The sequence below is a fragment of the Miniopterus schreibersii genome (genome assembly GCF_964146895.1).
Source record: "Miniopterus schreibersii genome assembly, chromosome: 7".
NCBI lineage: Eukaryota > Metazoa > Chordata > Mammalia > Chiroptera > Miniopteridae > Miniopterus > Miniopterus schreibersii.
Window position 1 is genome coordinate 83,378,708 of NC_138108.1, and position 19,366 is coordinate 83,398,073.

The following is a 19,366-nucleotide window of genomic DNA, read 5'->3' on the forward strand; positions in this document are numbered from 1 at the left end:
GGGGTTTCGCCTAGGGTGAGACTTTACGCTAGTGCAGGAGCTCAAGCGAAGCAGTTCAAATGTTGTAGCTGGCGTGCCGCTGCTCTGGTTACAGCTGAAGCTGGAAAACTCAGCAGAACGTGCGCTCCACTGAGACAGAGGGGAGGCCGGCTTATTTAGACGCAAGTTACTGCCCCCAGGCCCGGATTGGCCCATTTCTATACAAAAGAGGATTCCAAGGCTGCACATACTGATTCCAATGGCGCTGTCCTGATTGGCCAGCTCCACTGTATTCTGATTGGTTGTTGTGGAGCTACTCTGATTGGTCAGTAAAGGTGCAAACGAGGAGGCTATAGCTCCACAGCTCCGACGGGATGAGGGTCTCAGTCCCCTCGGGCGCGGAGGATTCCAGGCCTGCTTCACGAGGGGGCGCGGGGTGGGCTTGGCAGCCCAGTCCGTGGGTTTGCCCTGAAATGCGGCGTTTGCGAGGTCCTGAAAACGATGCTGTGCTCTGGTTGATTGTGGGCCCGGTCAACTGCAAGGAGTCCTTAGCAGGTACATCATTTCTTGGGGTCAACAGTGGTGCTCATGTATCACAGAGCAAAACGCCAAGTTAAAGCCCCTCCCCCCCAAAAGTTAAAAAAGTCAACTCTGTAATTGGTGAATTAAAAAACAATTCTTTTATTTATTTATTGGGAGCATCACCTGAAGTAATTTAAAGAGCGATAGAAAATACCCAATGGAAAGCTACTAACACAAAAGTTCACTCAAGAAATCAACTCCAGCCCTGGCTGCTGTGGCTCAGTGGTTGGAGCGTGGGCCGGTCACGGAAGGGCCCGGAGTCCACTGCTGGTCAAGGCGCCGAGTATGTGGGTTGCTGGCTCACCCCCGCCCCCAGGGAGTGCAGGAGGAACCCATCCATGCCTCTCTCCCTCCCGCCTCCTTCCTAAAAATCAATGGAAAAAATCCTGGGTGAGGGTTAAAACAAGACAAAAACAAAAAATGAATTTTAAAATGCTTATTTTCATTTCTTAAAATTATTTTTAACTTCTTTTGTACTAGCAAGGAACAGAAAAACCAATAGTAAGCTCTGAAGTTCTTAAGCACAATTCAGACACACGTACAACTGCCAGGTCAAGGAAGTGTCTTAGCCCTGGTCCCGGCATGCTCAGGGGACAGAAACAAAGGTGTCAAACTTGCACACCTTTTATGTACTTTTTAATGAACTTTTGGTTTCTCATTCCCTTTGAGTTAAGAAGGATTCGTTTTGGGGTAGGTGAGACGCTCTCGGCCCTTGCCCCGCCCGTGGCTCAGCGGGTGCGCGCCCCGAGGACGGGGGGGGGGGGGGGGGGGGGGGGGGGGGGCGGTCGATCCCCAGTCGCGGCGCAGGAGGCAGCCCATCAGTGACTCTCGCTCATCACTGATGTTTCTCTCCCCCTCTCTCTCCCTGAAATCAACAAAGACGTATTTTTTAAAAAAGATGTCCCGTGTCATATATTCTAAAAATATTTTACAATTTATACTTTCAAACAATTCAAAGGACAAAGTAATCCCTGCAGATTAAGTTGCTACTGCCAGTATAAAATATGCCAGTATGAAATTAAATTTTATAAGAATTTTCCTAAAAATTAGTCTTCCTCTGCTTCAAAGGGAAGCTACCAAAATTTACGGTTTCAAATAACGCCTAAGATGTTCCGTAACATTGTCTATTTTTCTTTATTCTGCTTTTTAAAAAAAATCCTCACCCGAAGATAGGTGTTTAGAGAAGCACTGGCCGGCGGGCCCCGCAGGACCCGGACGGGCCGCCCGACGCACCCTCCCGGAGCTCCGGGCGCCGCGGGGCTTTTCAGGGCCGCGGACGCTGACCCGCCCCGAGCCGAACCCCGGCCTCGCCGCCCCGGAAAGCTTCCGGCCTCAGCCCTCCGTCCTTTCACCCTCCGAGACGAGGACCGCGTCCGCCCCGCGCGGAGCCCGAGGAGCCCGGGAGAGGCGGGGCCTCCTCGGGAGTAAGATGGCGGCCGCGTGACGCTCTGGGCTGCCGCAGACACGACTCGGTAGCCGGAAGTCCTCTGGGCCCGGCCAATGGAAGCGGAAGGAAAGGGCCGCGGGCCGCTGGGCTAGTGCTCCGCGAGGCCGGCTCGCGAGCGGAACGGCGGAAAGGCGCGTGTCGGCCTCTCACTGGCGCCGCCGGCGTCCCCGCCCCCAGCGCCGCCCGGCGTCGTCGCCCGTGCGGTCGCGGACAGAGCGCGGCCCCCGCTTGGGCAGGAAGGGGTACGCGAGGCTGCGCGGCAGGTGACAGGTACCGGGGGTGGTGTGGGGCGGTCTCGCCGGCGGGACGAGGGGCCCGGGCGCGGCGCGCCCCTGTCACCTGAGCTTCCGCTTGCCCGCTGGCTCAGTTCCCCCTCGCGTCCCGGTGCGCAGCTGTCGGCGAGGACCGGAGCCGCCCAGTGCCCGTGCGGCGTCCTCCCGGCGAGCGCGGCGGTGCGGCGCGGGGCCCGGGCGAGGGCTTCCGGACCCCAGCCGGGTGCCCGCGCGTCAGACCGCGCCGCCGGCGGAGGCTGAGCGCCAGCGGTTTGCGGGACAACGAGTGGGAACAACTTGGTCTTTTCATAGATTCCTGGTTTTCCCGCAGCGAGCGTGGGTGGCGCGTCCCGTTGCCGGGGCGTTGGACGCGCGGTGCGCTGGCCGGAAGCCGGCGCCGGGGTCACTGCGGGCGCGCGAGGCGGCGCGGGCGACGGTTCCGGCCCCGCGGCCCCGGCGGCCCCGCGCGTCTGGCGGGCTGGGGAACTAGCGCGTTCTGTTCGCGGGCAGTCCTGGGGTTTTACGCCTTAGTGCGCGACACTGTTTTGGAAACATTCGGCAGGCACTTGCCGGCTAATTTTAGTGTGGAGTTTGAAGACATTTTAAGTAGCTGTTTAACATCATCACAAAATTCTGGATGATTGGAGCCTTTCTATTTCGCTTGCTTTAGATAAACTTTGCGGAAACTCATTTTTTATTAAAGGAATTGAACACTGCTTTGCACAGTAGCGTGTCACCTTTACAGTGCAGTTTAACTTGAGGGGAATAAATACTGCAGAAAATTGTTAGATTTTCTTTCTGCAGCTATCTGTGATCATTTTCATATTAGGTGAATAGTAACTACTTGTATCAGAAATTAGATTTATATGGTTCACAGCAAGTGGTTTTGTAATAGGTATAAATGTATATTAAGTTTCATTATTTGAGAAGTAAAGTTATTTTTAGAGAGGGGTACTTCCTAATATTTTTCCTCACTATTCTAAATGTTGAAACCCAGGTTGCCATCTGTTAACTTGCAGGGTGTGCGTTGTTTTTAAGAGTTCATTAGCTACTATCTTCAGTTTAAAAATGAAAGAAGAAAAAGTTGGCAGTGACTTAGAATTTTATGCCTTTTCTATTTTCCAAACAGTGAAAAGCATTTTCTATATTACATTTTTAAATATTTCCAGTATCTTACGGTAGATTAATGAGCTAGAGATAGTGACTTTAATTGAAGCAGAGGAAAAGAGGCCACAGACTAGATTTCACAGATGATACATTTGGGCCTAGAACTACTTTTTTTTAAATCCTCACCCTAGGATATGTTTCAATTGATGAGAGAAAGGGAGAGACAAACACCCCCCTCCCCCCAACTAGGGATCTAACCCACAACCTTCTGCTGTACGGAATGACTGAGCCACTTGGCCTGGGCTGGCCTAGAACTTTTTAAACAGTTTGTTGTTTGTCCACCATGCCACAGGCAGTATGCCTGTGCTCATGCAATGCCACATTGCAGATTCTGACAGCTATTATTTCTTAGATAATTCATCTTCATAAACAACATTTAAAGCCCACTAGGGTCAGAGTGATAAGGGATCTTGTAGAATGAAAGCATCCTCAAACAGAAGTGCACTTCCGTGAGGTCCTTACCTTTGCTTCTCAGGACAGCCATTTACTCTGGCATTCTGTGGAGTCAAAGAATTTGGGTCAGGGTTGGAAAGCTCTTCTTTAACAGATAGCTTTCCTCTCTTTCTTATCTTTAATGGTATATACCTTGCCCAAGAACTCTTTATGCTGCTTTTTTACTTTTAAATTTTTTTTGTTTTTGCTCTTGGTGCCACACTTCTTTTCAGTTCCTTTCATTTATCCCTTAATGAATGAAGACTGATTTATTTCATATTGAGAATTTCCTGTGTTCCAGGCAGCAAGTTAGGCATATGACAGTGATAGATGAAACTACCTACTCTTGAGGAGCTCAGCCTAAGTATGGATCTGTCAGGCTAGTTGAATGGTTTGCTTTGGGTCCCAACTTCAGACCCACACCCTTGTTTTCAGGTTGAAACTGTTCCTCTCTCAGCCTTCTGTGTCCCAAAGACTCTGTCCCTAGAAAATCCTTGTACTTGCCTTGGTTCTCACAAGAAAACACTTGGCTCAGTCTGGATTTGCACAGTTTGAATTCTTACCCCTTGTAAAACAAGATAGCTTGACGTTATAGAACTTTTAAAAACAGGCAGGTGTGGGTTCAAAGCATTGCTATAGATTAGTTAGGCAAGTTACTCACCCTCTCTGAGCTTCCATTTTCTTATTTTTAAGCAGGAATGATAGTGTTACATCATTATGCAGAATATTCATTGCATATCTACTGTTTGCCAGGCACTGCTGTTGGCTGTGGTGTAGAGTAGATGTGGCTGCTACCCACCCTCAAGGAACTGCAGTTTCCTATGTAGAAGGACTTTTTTAGAGAGAGTAGAGGGGAGAGAGGAGGCGGGGGGGGGGGGAGAGAGAGAGAGAGAGAGAGAGAGAGAGAGAGAGAGAGAAAGAGAGAGAGAGAACCATCAGTGTGAGAGAGACACATCTATTGGTTGCTTCCCTCAGGAGCCCCAACCAGTGCTGGGGATTGAGCCTGCAATCTAGTTACATGCCCTTGCCCGGGAATAGAATCCATGACCCTTCAATTCAGGGGCTGACGCTCTAACCACTGAGCCAAACCAGTCAGTGCAGGTGAGGATTTATTTTTATTTTTATTTTTTCCCTAGCCACAGAGTTTAGGTTTTCAAGGCATATTTTAATGGTGATGTGTTGTTATGTAATTTAGAGGATAGTTTTGTTTTTTTCCCCCTGATGATACATTTTACTAGACCAATTCTTGTATAGTACTTGGCACTTTATGAAGTGATTTTCATATTGCCTTTTCATTTTCATAGTCACCTGGTGTGGCGCAGATACTGTTACTCCTGTTTTAGAGTCTTGGAGACTAAGGGCCAGAGGTGTTATTAGGTAACATGCTTATGGTTAGACTGCTAGTAAGTAGCAAACTCAGGAATTGATCACAGGTTCCTGACTCTAAACTGTTTTCTCTTATCCATAACCATGTTTGTTGTATAATGCAGGCAGGTTTCTGAAACTGTCATCCATGGGCCTGTAGGGGAGGGTGTCTATTAGTAGTCCTGAGAGTTCTTGGGTGGTCTGAAATTGTATGTAAAAGTTTGGGTCCTTCTTTGCAGGTCTGAGGGAAATGTTAGTAACTTCTGTTAGATTCAGAAAGGGCAATACATAATCCACTCTGCACACTCCCCCCCCCCCCCCCAATCAGCTAGTAGGTTTCATTGTGAAAAGTCTAGTTTGGTTAGCCTAGTCTTTGAAAATATTGATTGCTTAAAAATACTTATTTATAAATGGGATGTTCATATTTTCTTTTTCTGAAGAAGCTGGCAGAGCCTGAACTTAAAACTCACGTAAAAGCAACTTTTCAATTTGGTAGAATTTATTTTGCTTTTGACCATTGTCCTTTAAAGATATTGTGTGTTGTATGAACAGAATGTTGATGTAAATTAATGCTTTTCCTAAAAGAAAGATCCTGACTGGTTCCCTGCAATATGGACTGTCTTCTCCAACAATAGATTTTATAGCCAGTATTGAGGAATCGGGGCCCGCCTTAATAGGTGTTAATGTTCAGAAGTACAAGCTCGATTTGGTGTCTCCACATTCCCATTCCCATTGGGTTCCCATTCAAATGGGGAACTTGGATGTTGACTTTTATGTAGCCGAGGGAGAAGTCTGATTAGGGTTCTGTTAGGCAGACTTCTGGGATGAAAAATCAGATCGAAGAAGTCTGCAGCTGGAGACCTTTTTCTGAAATGATCTGAATACTGAGGCTCTCAGTGTGCTTGAGGAGGCTGCAGCTGAGAGTTCAGGAAGCTTGCCCTTTATGGCCCTGCCAGTTTACTAGTGACCCTAGCTTCTTTATTTTGTGGTTGAGTTCTCTCTCTCTCTTTTTTTTAAATGTTTTAATTTACCTTTATTGTTGAAAGTATTATAGATATTCCCCTTTTTCCTCCTGTCGATCCCCTCCTCCCCACTCCCACCCCTTCCCCAGACTTTTACCCCACTATAGTGTGTGTCCATGGGTTACACATACATGCATGTAAGTTCTTTGGTTAATCCCCCCCCCTTCCCTTTGAAATATGTCAGTCTCTGTTGCATGCTTCAGTGTCTCTGGATCTATTTTGTCAGTTTATTTTGTTCATTAGATTATTATTCTCTAGCTTTTTCTTGTCTGGGAAACTCTTTACTTCTCCTTCAATTCTAAACAATAGCTTTGCTGGTAGAGTAATCTTGTTTGTAGGTTCTTGCTTTTCATCACTTTGAATATTTCTTGCCACTCCCTCTGACCCGAAAAGTTTCTGTTGAGAAATCAGCTGATAGTTATATGGGTGCTCCCTTGTAGGTAACTAACTGCTCTTCTCTTGCTGCTTTTAAGATTCTCTCATTGTCTTTAACCTTTGGCATTTTAATTATGATATGTCTTGCTGTGGACCACTCTTTGGGTTCCTCTTGTTTGGGACTCTCTGCAGTGCCAGGACTTGTAAGTCTATTTCATTCACCAGGTAGGGGAAGTTTTCTGTCATTATGTTTTCAAATAGGTTTTCAATTTCTTGCTCTCTTTCTTCTCCTTCTGGCATCCCAATAATATGAATGTTGGGCTGCTTGAAGTCCCAGAGACTCCTTACACTGTCTTCATATTTCTGGATTCTTTTTTCTTTTTGCTCTTCTGATTGGGTGTTTTTTGCTTCCTCAAATTCCAAATTGCTGATTTGATTCTTGGTGTCCTCTACTGTTGATTCCATGTAAATTATTCTTCATTTCAGTTAGTGTATCCTGCATTTCTGAAAGGTCCTTTTTAAGTTTTTTTATTATTTTTTTAATCCTCACGTGAGGGTATTTTTCCATTGCTTTTCAGAGAGAGGAGGGGAAAGAGAGGAGAAGCATCGATGTACGAGAGAGACATTGATTGGTTGCCTCCTGCATGCATCCTAACCAGAGCCTGGGATTGAGCCTGCAATTGAGGTACACGCCCTTGGCTGGAATTGAACCTGGGAATCTTCAGTCCTCAGGCCAACACTCTAACCACTGAGCCAACTGGCTAGGGCCTCACTGGTCCTTTTTTATGTTATTGATGTTCTCACTAATTTTCTTGACATTCTCACTAAGTTCCTTGAAGCTCTCATTAAGTTCCTTGAGCATACTTATAACCATTGTTTTGAACTCTGTATTTGTTAGCTTGCTTGGCTCCATTTCATTTAGTTTCTTTTCTGGAGATTTCTTCTGTTCTTTCCTTGTGACATGTTTCTTTGCCTCCGCATTTTGGCTGTTTCCCTGTGTTTGTTTTTGTGTATCAGGAAGAGCTGCTACTTCTCCTGGAATTTGTAGAGTGGCTTTGTGTAGTAGGTGTCCTGTGGGGTCCAGTGGCTCAGCCTCCCCATTCACCTGATTTCGGCACTCCAGGTGCTCCCCTGTGTGGGCTGTGTGCACTGTCCTGTTGTAGTTGAACCTTGATTCCTGTTGGCGTCACTGGGAGGAATTGACCCCCAAGCCAGTCAGCTGTGAGAACCAGCTGTGACTACAGCAGAAGAGCTACTGTGTAGGAGACAACCTGGTCTCAATGTGCTTCTTTAATTCCCTAGGTGTAGGACTTCAGTTTAGCTAGATTTCAGGGGGTTGTGAATGATGGTGGTTCTGTATTTTAGTTGTAATTTTGATGTGGTTATGGGAGGTGGCGAGTACCATGTTTACCTCTACCACCATCTTGACCCAGAGGCCCAAAGTGCTCTATGGTTGAGTTCTTAACATTTCCTCATTTCAGAACCTATTTTTGAGTTTATGTTGAGACCTATCATATTAGCTTCCTAGGGCTCCCATAACAAAGTTCCACAAACCAGGTAACTTAGAACAACAACAGATACTGTCTTATGGTGGTGGAGGCTAGAAGTTCTAATTGTGGATAAAAAGGGGCAACATACTAAACCTGACAAGCTTAGGGAGGCCTGTGTGCGGCCTTACAAACTCAGAGACCTAAAATAACCACAAAGGATGGTGTGAAATGAAAACTTAAAAAAAATTTTTAAATATATTTTTATTGATGTTACTTTTTATTTTTTAAAATTTATCTTTATTGTTGGAAGTATTACAGATATTCCCTTTTCCCTCCCATTGACACTCTCCACCCCCTTCTTGCCCCCTCTCCAGCCTTCAGCACACTATTGTCTGTGACCGTGTTGAAATTAAAACTTTTTATTTTTTATTTTTATTTATTTTTAATATATCTTTATTGATTTCAGAGAGAGGAAAGGAGAGGGAGAGAGAGATAGAAACATCAATGATGAGAGAGTCATTGATCAAGCCTGCAACTGGGCATGTGCCCCGACTGGGAATTGAACCCCGATCGCCTGGATCCCAGATTGACGCTCAACCGCTGAGCCACGCCCTGCCGGGCTAAAACTTTTTAAACTAAATTCAGTCTGTGGTGGGTAGTCATGTCCTAGGCCGGTATCTTCCCTGACAAAGGTCAATCTTTACCTTAACTGTCTATTGTCTTCTTGCATCTATAATAATATATTTTTGTTATATATGTAATAACATACCAAAGTAATTTCCTTTTTCTGGCCCCCCCAAAGCACAGGCACCACTCTGCAGAGACCACAAATCCCCTCATTGTTATTGAGTTAATTGTTGACTATTAACTATCCTGCACCCACCTAAGTAAAAGAAGTGTGTGTCTATCATTTTACTTTTCATCCAATCCCAGAGGTTTCCCCCACTTTGCTTTCTCTCGCCTCCCTCATCTATCACCAGTGGATTTCATGTAACCCACGTACGTCTCCCCTTTTGAGTAATGTATAAAATAAGGTGCAAAACTGCTATTTTCTGGAGCATTATCTCAGCCCGTTGAGATTTTGCTTCCTGGCCATCGTTGACGGTTCGGCTCAAATAAATTCACAAAAATTCTTAACGAGTTTGAATGTTTCTTACGTTGACATAATCAGGGTGTCATAGGACCATGTTCACGGTGAAGTCTGTAGGGAGGATCTTTCCTTGCTTCTTCCAGCTTCTGGTAGCCCCAGGTATTCTTGGCTTGCAGTATAATTCCAACGTCTGCCTCTGTCTGTATCTGGTATTCTCTCCCTGTCTTCAGACAGTCTTTCCTCTGTGCTTGCCCGTCTCTCTGCCCAAATAGCCCCTTTTTATAACACCAGTCATACTGCAGTAGGGCCTACCTGAATGACCTCATTTTAAGTTGATTACCTCTGTAAAGACCCTATTTCCAAATAAGTTCATGTTCTGAGCTACTGGGGACTTCCACATAAGTTTTTGGAGACACAATTCAACCTGTAACACCCATCAGTTAAGTTTTCATTTGTCTCAGCTTTATTTACTATTCTGCCTTAAAAATATGGTTGTGTGCAACCTTTTATGCCACCAACTTTCATTCCTCTGTGTAGTACAGATGCCTCAGGAGATGACCTGGAGCTCCTGTAGGAGAGAGGCTACCTAGTGAGCTGCACACCCTTAGTGTGTGTCCATCACTCAGCAAATACCTTTTGAACTATCTACAGAGTAGGGCTGTTATATTTTGGAAGCATTTCTGTTTCTGTAATATTCATGTTATTTTGTTTCTCTATGGGTATTAAGATTCAGGTTTAAACATTTCCTTGTAGCAAAACTTTTTCTTTTTCTTTTTAGGGGTTTGCTGTAAAATGGGACTTCTGACTGTATTCACTGGACTGTGGCTGTTTTCCTTAGTAAAGGCAGATTCAAAAGCCATCACAACTTCTCTTACAACAAAATGGTTTTCCACTCCTTTGTTATTAGAAGCCAGGTAAGAAGACATTTTTTTCTTTTCACATGTTTGACCAAAATGTGGACGCTATTAGTGAATTTTCAGGAGCTTTTTGGTAAGTGAGATTATCATCATCATATGGATTTAGTAAGAGCCTCTTTCAGTGTGCAGTGTGCTGTTAGAACACAGAATCTTTCTACTAGTAGGATAGGACTATATTGATTCATTGTGATACTTAGAGACTTCTTTAGACAAATGTATTGAATTGATTACATTATTATGCGATCTTCCAGGAAGAGTATATGTGGTAATAAGGGAAGAGAATGTTGTACTTAAAAGAAATTTTCTTTTTTTTTAAAAAGAAATTTAATGTTGAAAATATTACAGATATTCCCTTTATTTCCCCCATTGACGCCCAAAGGAAAATTTCTGTTTATTTATTTAAAAGGAAGAGAAGAGAGCTTGGCAAGGTGGGGTAAAGAGGACATGCACCTTCTAAGAACTTAGAAGGAGACCTCAAGATAAGAGAGCGCAGGGGGGAAGCTGAGAAATCTGAACAGATATTATCTGTTCTAAGATGTACTTGTTCTGCATTTGAGGGTTGTCCAAAATAATCAGGATGCATTCTAATTAAATCAAGATGTTAACTTACAATTCTGCATTTGAGCGTTGTCCAAAATAATCAGGATGCATTCTAATTAAATCTAGAATTGTTGACATCTTTCATTTTTAGCGTTTCATAAAACAATAATATGTCTTAAAATCAACAAAATACAATATAGTCAATGATTTCTTGGAAAATTTTGTATTCAAAGTGTACTTATTATGCTTATAAATATAAACAAATACCTCTCTTTTAGTCAGTTTTTAATGTTTATCAATGGAAACTTACTGTATCTTAGATAATGTATAGCTAGAACTTACACAGACTCTTCCTGAAGCGTAAGTTAGGTAAGTTGCATGGCAGGCTTGGTAAGTCTCGGAGTTTGATAGTGCTAGAAATCTGAACTGTTATGTTACTTCAGTTAGCTTTGTGGTCTACCTTTGTGATCTTCAACTTAGAATTTCATCTTCTAACGTTTCCCCCTTAATCCCTAGCAAAATATGAATGAAGGGTTTGTTATGCCGACTGTATATATGAATTGAATAGTTGGGTCTGTCTCCTAAGGAAAAAGCGTCCTTTGGCATTGATAGAGGACAAGTGGGCAAGTGGGGCATGTAGGAGCTGTCTTGACATCTGGGGAGCCTTGCAGACTGTCTGCTGAACAGACTTTCTTCCATCACTTCTCTGCCTTCCTTTTCTCATCAATAAAATGGCAAGAAACAAATGAAAAACACTGCATATATTTCATAGTGATGGTACAGTAACTAACTTAATAAATGGGGTAAGCTCCTCAAATATTAGAACTTTATTAGGTACAGGCTAGTTGTGAAAGTGAAGCAACTGCAGGTCTCTCGAGGTCCTTTTCTGCCTGAGCTAGGACTCTAATAACTGACCTTGTTTTCCTTTTTGCTTATCTTATTTTTGATGATTTGTCTGGTGTCAGTCTAGGTTATTGAGATTTACTATCACTTTCTAAGTACATTTGTGCAATTAACTAACATGTTTTATGATATTCTGCTTAACATTTAAAAAAAATTTTATTTTTGTTTAAAATATTACAGATGTCCCTTTTTCTCCCCAATGACCCATTCCACCCTGTCCCACCCCCTTCCCCAGTTCCTCTCCCCACCATTGTCTGTGTCCTTGGATTGTGCATATATGCTTATAAATTCTTTGGTTACTCTCTCCCCCTCCACCTACCTGCCCTCCTCCATCCCTCTGACATTCGTCAGTCTGATCTCTGTTTCCATGTCATTGAATCTATTCTGTTCATCAGTTCATTAAGTTCTTTAGATTCCACATTGCTTAACATTCTTAACTGAATTACATTCTATTACTCTTACTTACACTAGCTGATTTCTTGATTTTTATACATTGTCTTAGAAGATTCTTATGGCATATACCTGTGAACTTTTGAGAAAGTATGCTGAAACTGTCAGCCTTAATTGATCAGTTTTTTTCAGTTTCTTTGATGTATCTGAAATAAGTATTGGATACTTCACCAGCTTACCCCTCACAAACATCTCACCTTTTCATGATATGCCGGCCTTTTACCACTTCACTGTGTTTAGGCCTGTTCTGTAGCTATTTGCAGACAGTTTGCCAGGGCAGTGGGACATGTGTGCAACTCAAAAGGAAATGACTTATTTGAAACCTCTGTACTCACCTCTAGAGCTAGCTGACACTGGGTTCTCCCTCCAGGTGCGGGGCAGGCACTGGTGGTGGGTTACAGCACTGTCTCTGTAGTCTAGGGTGAAGGGACAGACTTTCTTTACACATTGATGCATGCAGCCACAACCGACCTTTTGCTGTCTTTGCATCTAGGCCTGAGGGACTAGAACTATTTCCATGTATATTTTAAGATTATGTCTGATGCTAATGATGCTTTGTAGTTATCCATGAAGTGGTATATATTTAATTAAAGTAAAACTCTGAGTATGTTTTGAACAGCTATAGTTACTAACAAAAAAGTTATGTAAATAAAGTACTGTTAAAAATGAAAACTTAAAATCATTTGTTCAGTGCTAGGTATGATAATGGCTCCAGAATACAGCATGATAGAGAGACAGATCAAAGCAATCGGAGCTCACATTCCAGGTTTTCCATTTACTAACTCTGTGCCTTTAAGGAAGTCAGTAATCTTTTTTTTTTAAATATGATTTTATTGATTTCAGAGAGAAGAAGGGAGAGAGAGAGAGAGAAACATCAGTGATCAGAGAGTCATGATCAGCTGCCTCCTGCATGCCCCCCACTGGGGACCGAGCCCACAACTCTGGCATGTGCCCCGACTGGGAATCAAACCTCCATCTCCTGGATCCTAGGTCGATGCTCAACCTCTAAGCCACACCAACTGGGCAGGTCAATAACCTTTTCGAATTGTAGGATTGCTGTGAGGATTTGGGGTTGTGGGCAAATATGCTGAGCATAGTGTCTGTCATATAGTAGACCCACCTTAAATACCCATTTACCGTTTTTTCTAGTTCTGTATAAAATAGACCAACTCTATCTCCTGCAAAAACTTTGGAAAGCTAAGAAAACTACCAGACTTATGCTGTTTGGTGGACATTTGGATTGTTTCTAGCTTTTTTTCTCTTTTGCCAAATATTAAAATGTTTTTATTAATGACATTTCAAAAATGTTTATAAGTGGAGAGAATGGTATAATACGCTCTCCCTCTACCTGTCACCTGGTTTTTACAATTATCAACTCAAGTCCAATAACCATCACTAGCACCACTCTCCTCCCTTCCCCCAGTGGGATGTTTTAGAGCAAATCCCATACAGCATGTAATTTCATCTATAAAACTATAGCTTTTTTACTCAATGGAACAGGTATAAGAAGCTAAAAAATTGATTTAAAACAAAAAGCCTCCCAGCTGGTGTGGCTCAGTGGTTAAGTGTTAACCCACGAACCAGGATTCGTGGTCAGGGCACATGCCTGGGATGCGGGCTTGATCCCTAGTGGGACGTGTAGGAGGCAGCCGATCAATGACTCTCTCTCATCATTGATGTTTCTATCCCTCTTCCTCTCCCTTCCTCTCTAAAATCAATAAAGACATATTTTAAAAACAAAAAGGAAATAAACTTAAATGTACTGTAAACAAATGGCAGCATGCCTTTGAATAGTGTCTTGTGTCATTCTTTCCTTTCCTTAATTAACTCAGTGGATCTAGTAATTAATTTTCTTAAGACTGAAATTTAGATGTTGTAAGAGTTATTTATGTAGTGGGATGAGAAAGAATGTATGGTTCAAGAAGCTCTCCTATAATTAACTGAGAAACATACATTTATTTACATTCAGCCTTTATAGGAGGGTTTTAGCCTCACTGAATTCTTGTTCTCATCATATAGTTGATCAATGTATTCCCTCCCCCTTGTGCTAGCTTTTCTGTGAGTGAAGCTTTAATTTAGGAATTTAGTGTTTATTTGCATATCATAATCTATCTGTCTTAGTGTACTTGCCTTCTTAGACTATAAACTATTATAAGGTTGGTATGAAGTCTGTCAGTGACTAGAAAGCCTAGAAAAATGCTACACTTACGGAGGCTCCAAATAATTTAATGCATTATAATAATGGGTATGTTCAGAAATCTGTTTTTAGAGAAGCTATGCATTACCAGGAAACGTTTCCTATTTTCCCCATATTTCTGTATCTAGCTGTGAAGTAGAGTGAGAGTTGCACACCTTAGTGTTGAGAAGTAATGGGAAAGTCTCCCTTTGGCTAGGAAAGCTGAGATCCAGGTCTGTAGTTCACTTTAGTCCTCTCCCGAGGATATTTTTTCTTTCCATTGCTTTTTTCGCATGAGCCCTGACCGGGGTTGGGGGTTGAGCCTGCAACTAAGGTGTGTGCCCTTGGCTGGAATTGAACCTGGGACCCTTCAGTCCTCGGGCTGACATACTAACCACTGAGCCAAACTAGCCAGGGCATGTAGTTCACTTTAAGACAGTGAAAGATCAGCACTACATTAGTATTCTGACTTGGAGGAGAAGAGAACCAATTTGTGAGTCATTCAATTACTACATGCATTTTCTTTTAGGAATAAATGACTCTTGAATGAAGGGAAATTTAACGTCATTATTTTAGGTCAGTTGTCTTAAGTAAAAAAAAAAAAAATTTTAATGGCATTAAATTCTAAAACCTGATTTTATTACATTAGTGTTAACTTTGAACTAAAATTTGATGATCTTGAGAATTTGGATTTATGGATATTAGAAGATTACAAAATGCTGCCTTTAATCTCCTAGAAACTTTTCTAAGGTTTATGTTTTTTTTGGCAGACCCTTAGATAAAGCTTGTGCATATATGCATAGCCCATGGACAGACAATAATGTGGGGAAGGCCTGGGGAGGGGGCGGGAGCTGGGTGGAGGGGGCTAAGGGGAAAAAAAGGGGACATCTGTAATACTTTCAACAATAAACATAAATTAAAAACAAACAAACAAAAATCACATTTTTTTTCTTTGTAAGATCTTTGGGAATATAAGTGAGCAGAACTAGTGCTAGAATTACTAATTTCTTTTTAAAAAAATTTTTATGGATTTTATAGAGAGGAAGGGAGAGAGAGAGAAAAAAAGAAAGAGAAACAGAGAGAACCATTGATCTGTTGCCTCCTGCACGCTCCTTGACCAGGGATCAAATCTGCAACTGGGGCAATGTGCTCTAACCTGGAATAGAACCTGTCACCTTCTGGTGCACTGGACAGTGCTCCAGCCACCTGAGCCACCCGGGCCAGGGTGAATTACCAATTTTTAATTCTGTTTCTATTACTGACACATTTTCACAAATGGGATTTCATTAGCCTTCTTTGTATTGTGACTAATAAAATATTTTATTATTCTGGTTTTTTTTAAAGGAATATCCATTAAACTATTAAGTTGTTAACAGCTAATTAGTAAGATTTGCTTATCATTAAAAATATATATTATGCATGTTTGTATAATATGTATTATAAATTGAAAGACAAACTATGGACTTTGAAAACTGAAAAACCTAATTTACTTCTTTAGTAATAGAGCTTATATTAGAAGATTTTTATTTTAAGTTGTTTTATTTTTGATATTTCTTTTCTCCCAGTGAGTTTTTAGCAGAAGACAGTCAAGAGAAGTTTTGGAGTTTTGTAGAAGCCAGTCACAATATTGGATCATCAGGTCATCACGGTAAATTGAAGCCAATGTTTCTTTGACTTCTGGTGTCTGGCAGAACATTGGGGAAAAGGGTCTCTTTCCAAGCATGTGGGGCATGGCCGTTAATGGGATATGCTCTTAATGACTAGAGTTATGATGGCAGCCAGCAGAGCCAGCACAGACTAATAATTATTTTGAAGCAGTTTAAAACTTTGGCTATAAGCACTATCCTTGACTTTTACCCCTTGTTTTTTTATTTTTGAGTTGTTAAAAATGTGTGAATATTTTGTGTAAGTCAAATTCATTTAAGACCATTTAGTATTAATTTAGGAACCATTAGGTTTGGTTCACTTTTCTTTGTTATGAATCAGTTACATAACTGATCTGTTATCTGTTAAGTTGTTGTTATTAAGTTAATGTTTTCTGTTATGCCTGCCAGCCTTCCACAAGTTGAGTGTCAAGGTACCAGATTAATTACAATGTAAATTCTCTCATTCGTTTACAGATTATGATGTGCTTTCACAAACCTTTCCTAATTCAGTATAAACTATATAGAGTATAAACATTAATAGCCAAAGGTACATGAGCAGCCAAAACCTTGATATTACATTGACAGGCATAAGTCCTCGTTGAAGAGGAAATGTGTGAAAATTTTGTGACCGCTGTTAATAGTGAACTAAGTTGATTTTAACTTTGAGTTTTATTCAAATAATACGTATTGAAAAAGTTATGCCTGAGTTTTTGTATGATATAAATACAGAACGATTTTGAACAAGCACCTACCTGTAAGTTTTAGTTGTGTAATTTAGAGTCAACTAGAATTGTTCGATGTATTAGAAAAATCATTTTAGTTTACAATTTTATGAAACAAATTTATTCAAGTGGGTTTTATAATGAGTTTGAACTCTGACATATAAATGAGGTGTCTTCAGTATAAATGGTAGTGTGTTCTTGGTTAGAATTATGGGAGTATGAATTCTTGGAAGTGATTGTAAAAAGCATGTTAAACATTTTATTTGAATTATTATGTGTAGTCCTGCCCAAAGATGCTCATCACTAATATTCTCGCAAAACTTTGAGGTATTTCTTTTTTTTTTTTTTAAATTCTCACCCAAGGATATTTTTTCCATTGCTTTTTTTTGGGGCGGGGGGAGAGAAAAACATTGATGTGAGAGAGACACATTGATTGGTTGCCTCCCCTACATACCCCGAAGGAGCCTGCAACTGAGTTACATGCCTGTGGCGGGAATGGAACCCGGGACCTTTTAGTCCGTGAGCCAGCTCTCTACCCACTGAGCCAAACCAGCCAGGGCAAGGTATTTCTTTCTGATCTCTTTTTCTACTTAGATGCTAATGCAGTGTAGACCTTTTATATTTTGCTTTTTAAAATATTAATATTTTCTTTAAAAAAGCTATATAAAAGGCTATACTTAACACAGGAAAATCTTGTTGCCTCCTGACCCTTTTGTTGATCCTTTTTTCTTTTTTTTTTTTTTTTTTTAAGAGAGAGGGGAAAGGAGAGGGAGAGAGAGAAACATTGATTGGCTGCCTCCTGTACACCCCCCCGCTGAGGTTTAAGCCCGAAACCCGGCATGTGCTCTAACCAGGAATTGAACCTCCAGCCTCTTGGTGCTCAGCCAACTGAGCAACACCAGCCAGGGCTGTCTCCCTCCTTTTGTTTTTCCCCCATTTTTTTAATAACCATTTAATTTGTTTAGTCTTCAATTTTTTTTTGCAACAAATACATACATATGTATTCTTATTTTTCATCCTTACAGTAAAAAATGATAGCTTACAATACACATTGTTTTGTACGTTGTGCTTTTCATGTAGCAGTATATCCTTGGGATTTTTTCATACTGGGCTGTGTGTTTTTTTCCTCCTAGATAATTTTTTTCAATTGTTTGTTTAAATGCTTTACCCCAAACTACAGTTTTATCAGTATTCTTTAATACCTTGTACGTCCTTATCGCAGTGTTCACTTGTGTTGGGTTATTTGAGTAGATAACATGTGGTAGGCACTGGGGAATACAAAGGTAAGTCATAGTTTCAGCCTGTGGGGGCTCAGGGACTATTTGGGGAGGGGTAGGTAGTGAATAAATAATTTAGTAAATGATGTGATGAGTAAAACAGGTAAGCAAAGAAATACATTATGAGAACACAGAAGAGGTGTGCTTGGTCCATTGAAGCATGGGGTGGGAATTGGGGTGCCTCCTTGGTGTAGGTGACTAGCAGCAGTCCATGGCAAGGGAAGAGTGGGCAAAAGGTAGAAGAGAGGAAAAGTCCAGTTGCATTGTGTACTCCGGGGAATTGTAAGCATTTGACAATGATTCAAGACTGTGGTAAAATTTTGCTTTCATATGCCTTTGTAACACATAGCTTTATACAGTGAAAACCCTCTTACCTGGATATCTCTAGTCCTGTGTGATTATTTTGGTTACTGTTCTTCCTTGACAGGTACTGATTATTCCTATTATCATGCAATATTAGAAGCTGCATTTCAATTTCTGTCACCTCTACAGCAGAATTTGTTGAAGTTTTCTCTGTCTCTCCATTCCTACTCTGCTACAATTCAAGCCTTCCAGCAGGTGAGTTCAGTGCTTACACATAACAGTATTTGTATAACACAATGATTGGATATATGGTAGTCCTGGTATTGCGTTAGAGAGCTGTAACTTTTCTGCCTGAATTTTCTAGGATTTATGATTTGTTTATAAATAACAAGCAAAGTTGATGTTAAATCTTCAAACCACATATTATAAAAAATATAATTTGCACTTATTCTCATTTTAGAAATAAAAAAAGAATACATACACAAAAAAGAGACTACCGGACTTCATTGGTACAGCACAGCCTAGGAGGTGCAGTCTTGCTAAACCAATTGACCTTGACTCTGATCACAACTTGTAGATCTCAAAGCAGTTCATGGGAAACATGGAATGTGAGGCAGTATCACAGGGTACAGTTAGGAAAATCCAGCATGTGGGAGACTTTATAGTAAAATGATTTGATCTCTTAGTAAGTTAATTAAAAGGAAAAAGGAAGAGGGAAGGAGGAACTTCAGGAGAGTTTAAAATCTGTCAGCTCAATGCAGCTTATAGATCTTGTTGGATTTTGAGAGAACAAACTCCTATTGTGAAGAGAAAAAAAAGGAAGAAATTCAAAAGTGTGTACGCCAGTTGTGTATTTGATAGAAAAGAGATGTTAACTTTACAACTAGTTTTTCATTATAAAGTAATACAGGTATAGCAAACCACTCACAAGAAATACATAGTATAATGAATTATGATAAAGTGAACACTTGTAATTTTCACTCAGGTCAAGAACTAGAACTTAGTTAGGCACCCTCCAAGACCTTCATGTGCTCTGTCCCCATCACAGCTGGCATTAGCCCTCCAAAAGGAGCCACTTTCTCGATTTTTGTTGGAATCACCGGCTGTGTTTATCATTTTATTGCCCAGGAGTGCATCTCCACAAAATGGAGTTTAGTCTTGCCCCTTGATGATTCATAATGCAAATTGGTATATTAAATTCCTGCTATAAA

The 19,366-nt window shown here is 41.4% G+C and overlaps 1 protein-coding gene across 5 annotated transcripts in view; it reads left to right on the forward strand.

The window, feature by feature from the left end:
* The first annotated feature begins 1,867 nt into the window (after positions 1 to 1,867).
* Positions 1,868 to 19,366, forward strand: part of UGGT1 (UDP-glucose glycoprotein glucosyltransferase 1) — a 144,121-nt gene continuing 126,622 nt past the window's right edge. For 2 of the 5 annotated variants that reach the window (XM_081142745.1, XM_081142747.1), the window contains exons 1-4: positions 2,051 to 2,278; positions 10,000 to 10,135; positions 15,773 to 15,855; positions 18,280 to 18,410. In XM_081142745.1, coding sequence (XP_080998871.1) covers positions 10,014 to 10,135; positions 15,773 to 15,855; positions 18,280 to 18,410 — 336 coding nt within the window. In that variant the 5' untranslated portion in view covers positions 2,051 to 2,278; positions 10,000 to 10,013. Of the gene's footprint in view, positions 2,279 to 9,999; positions 10,136 to 15,772; positions 15,856 to 18,279; positions 18,411 to 19,366 lie in introns of those variants that run through there. The other 3 variants (XM_081142748.1, XM_081142746.1, XM_081142749.1) reach the window with 3 other exon arrangements.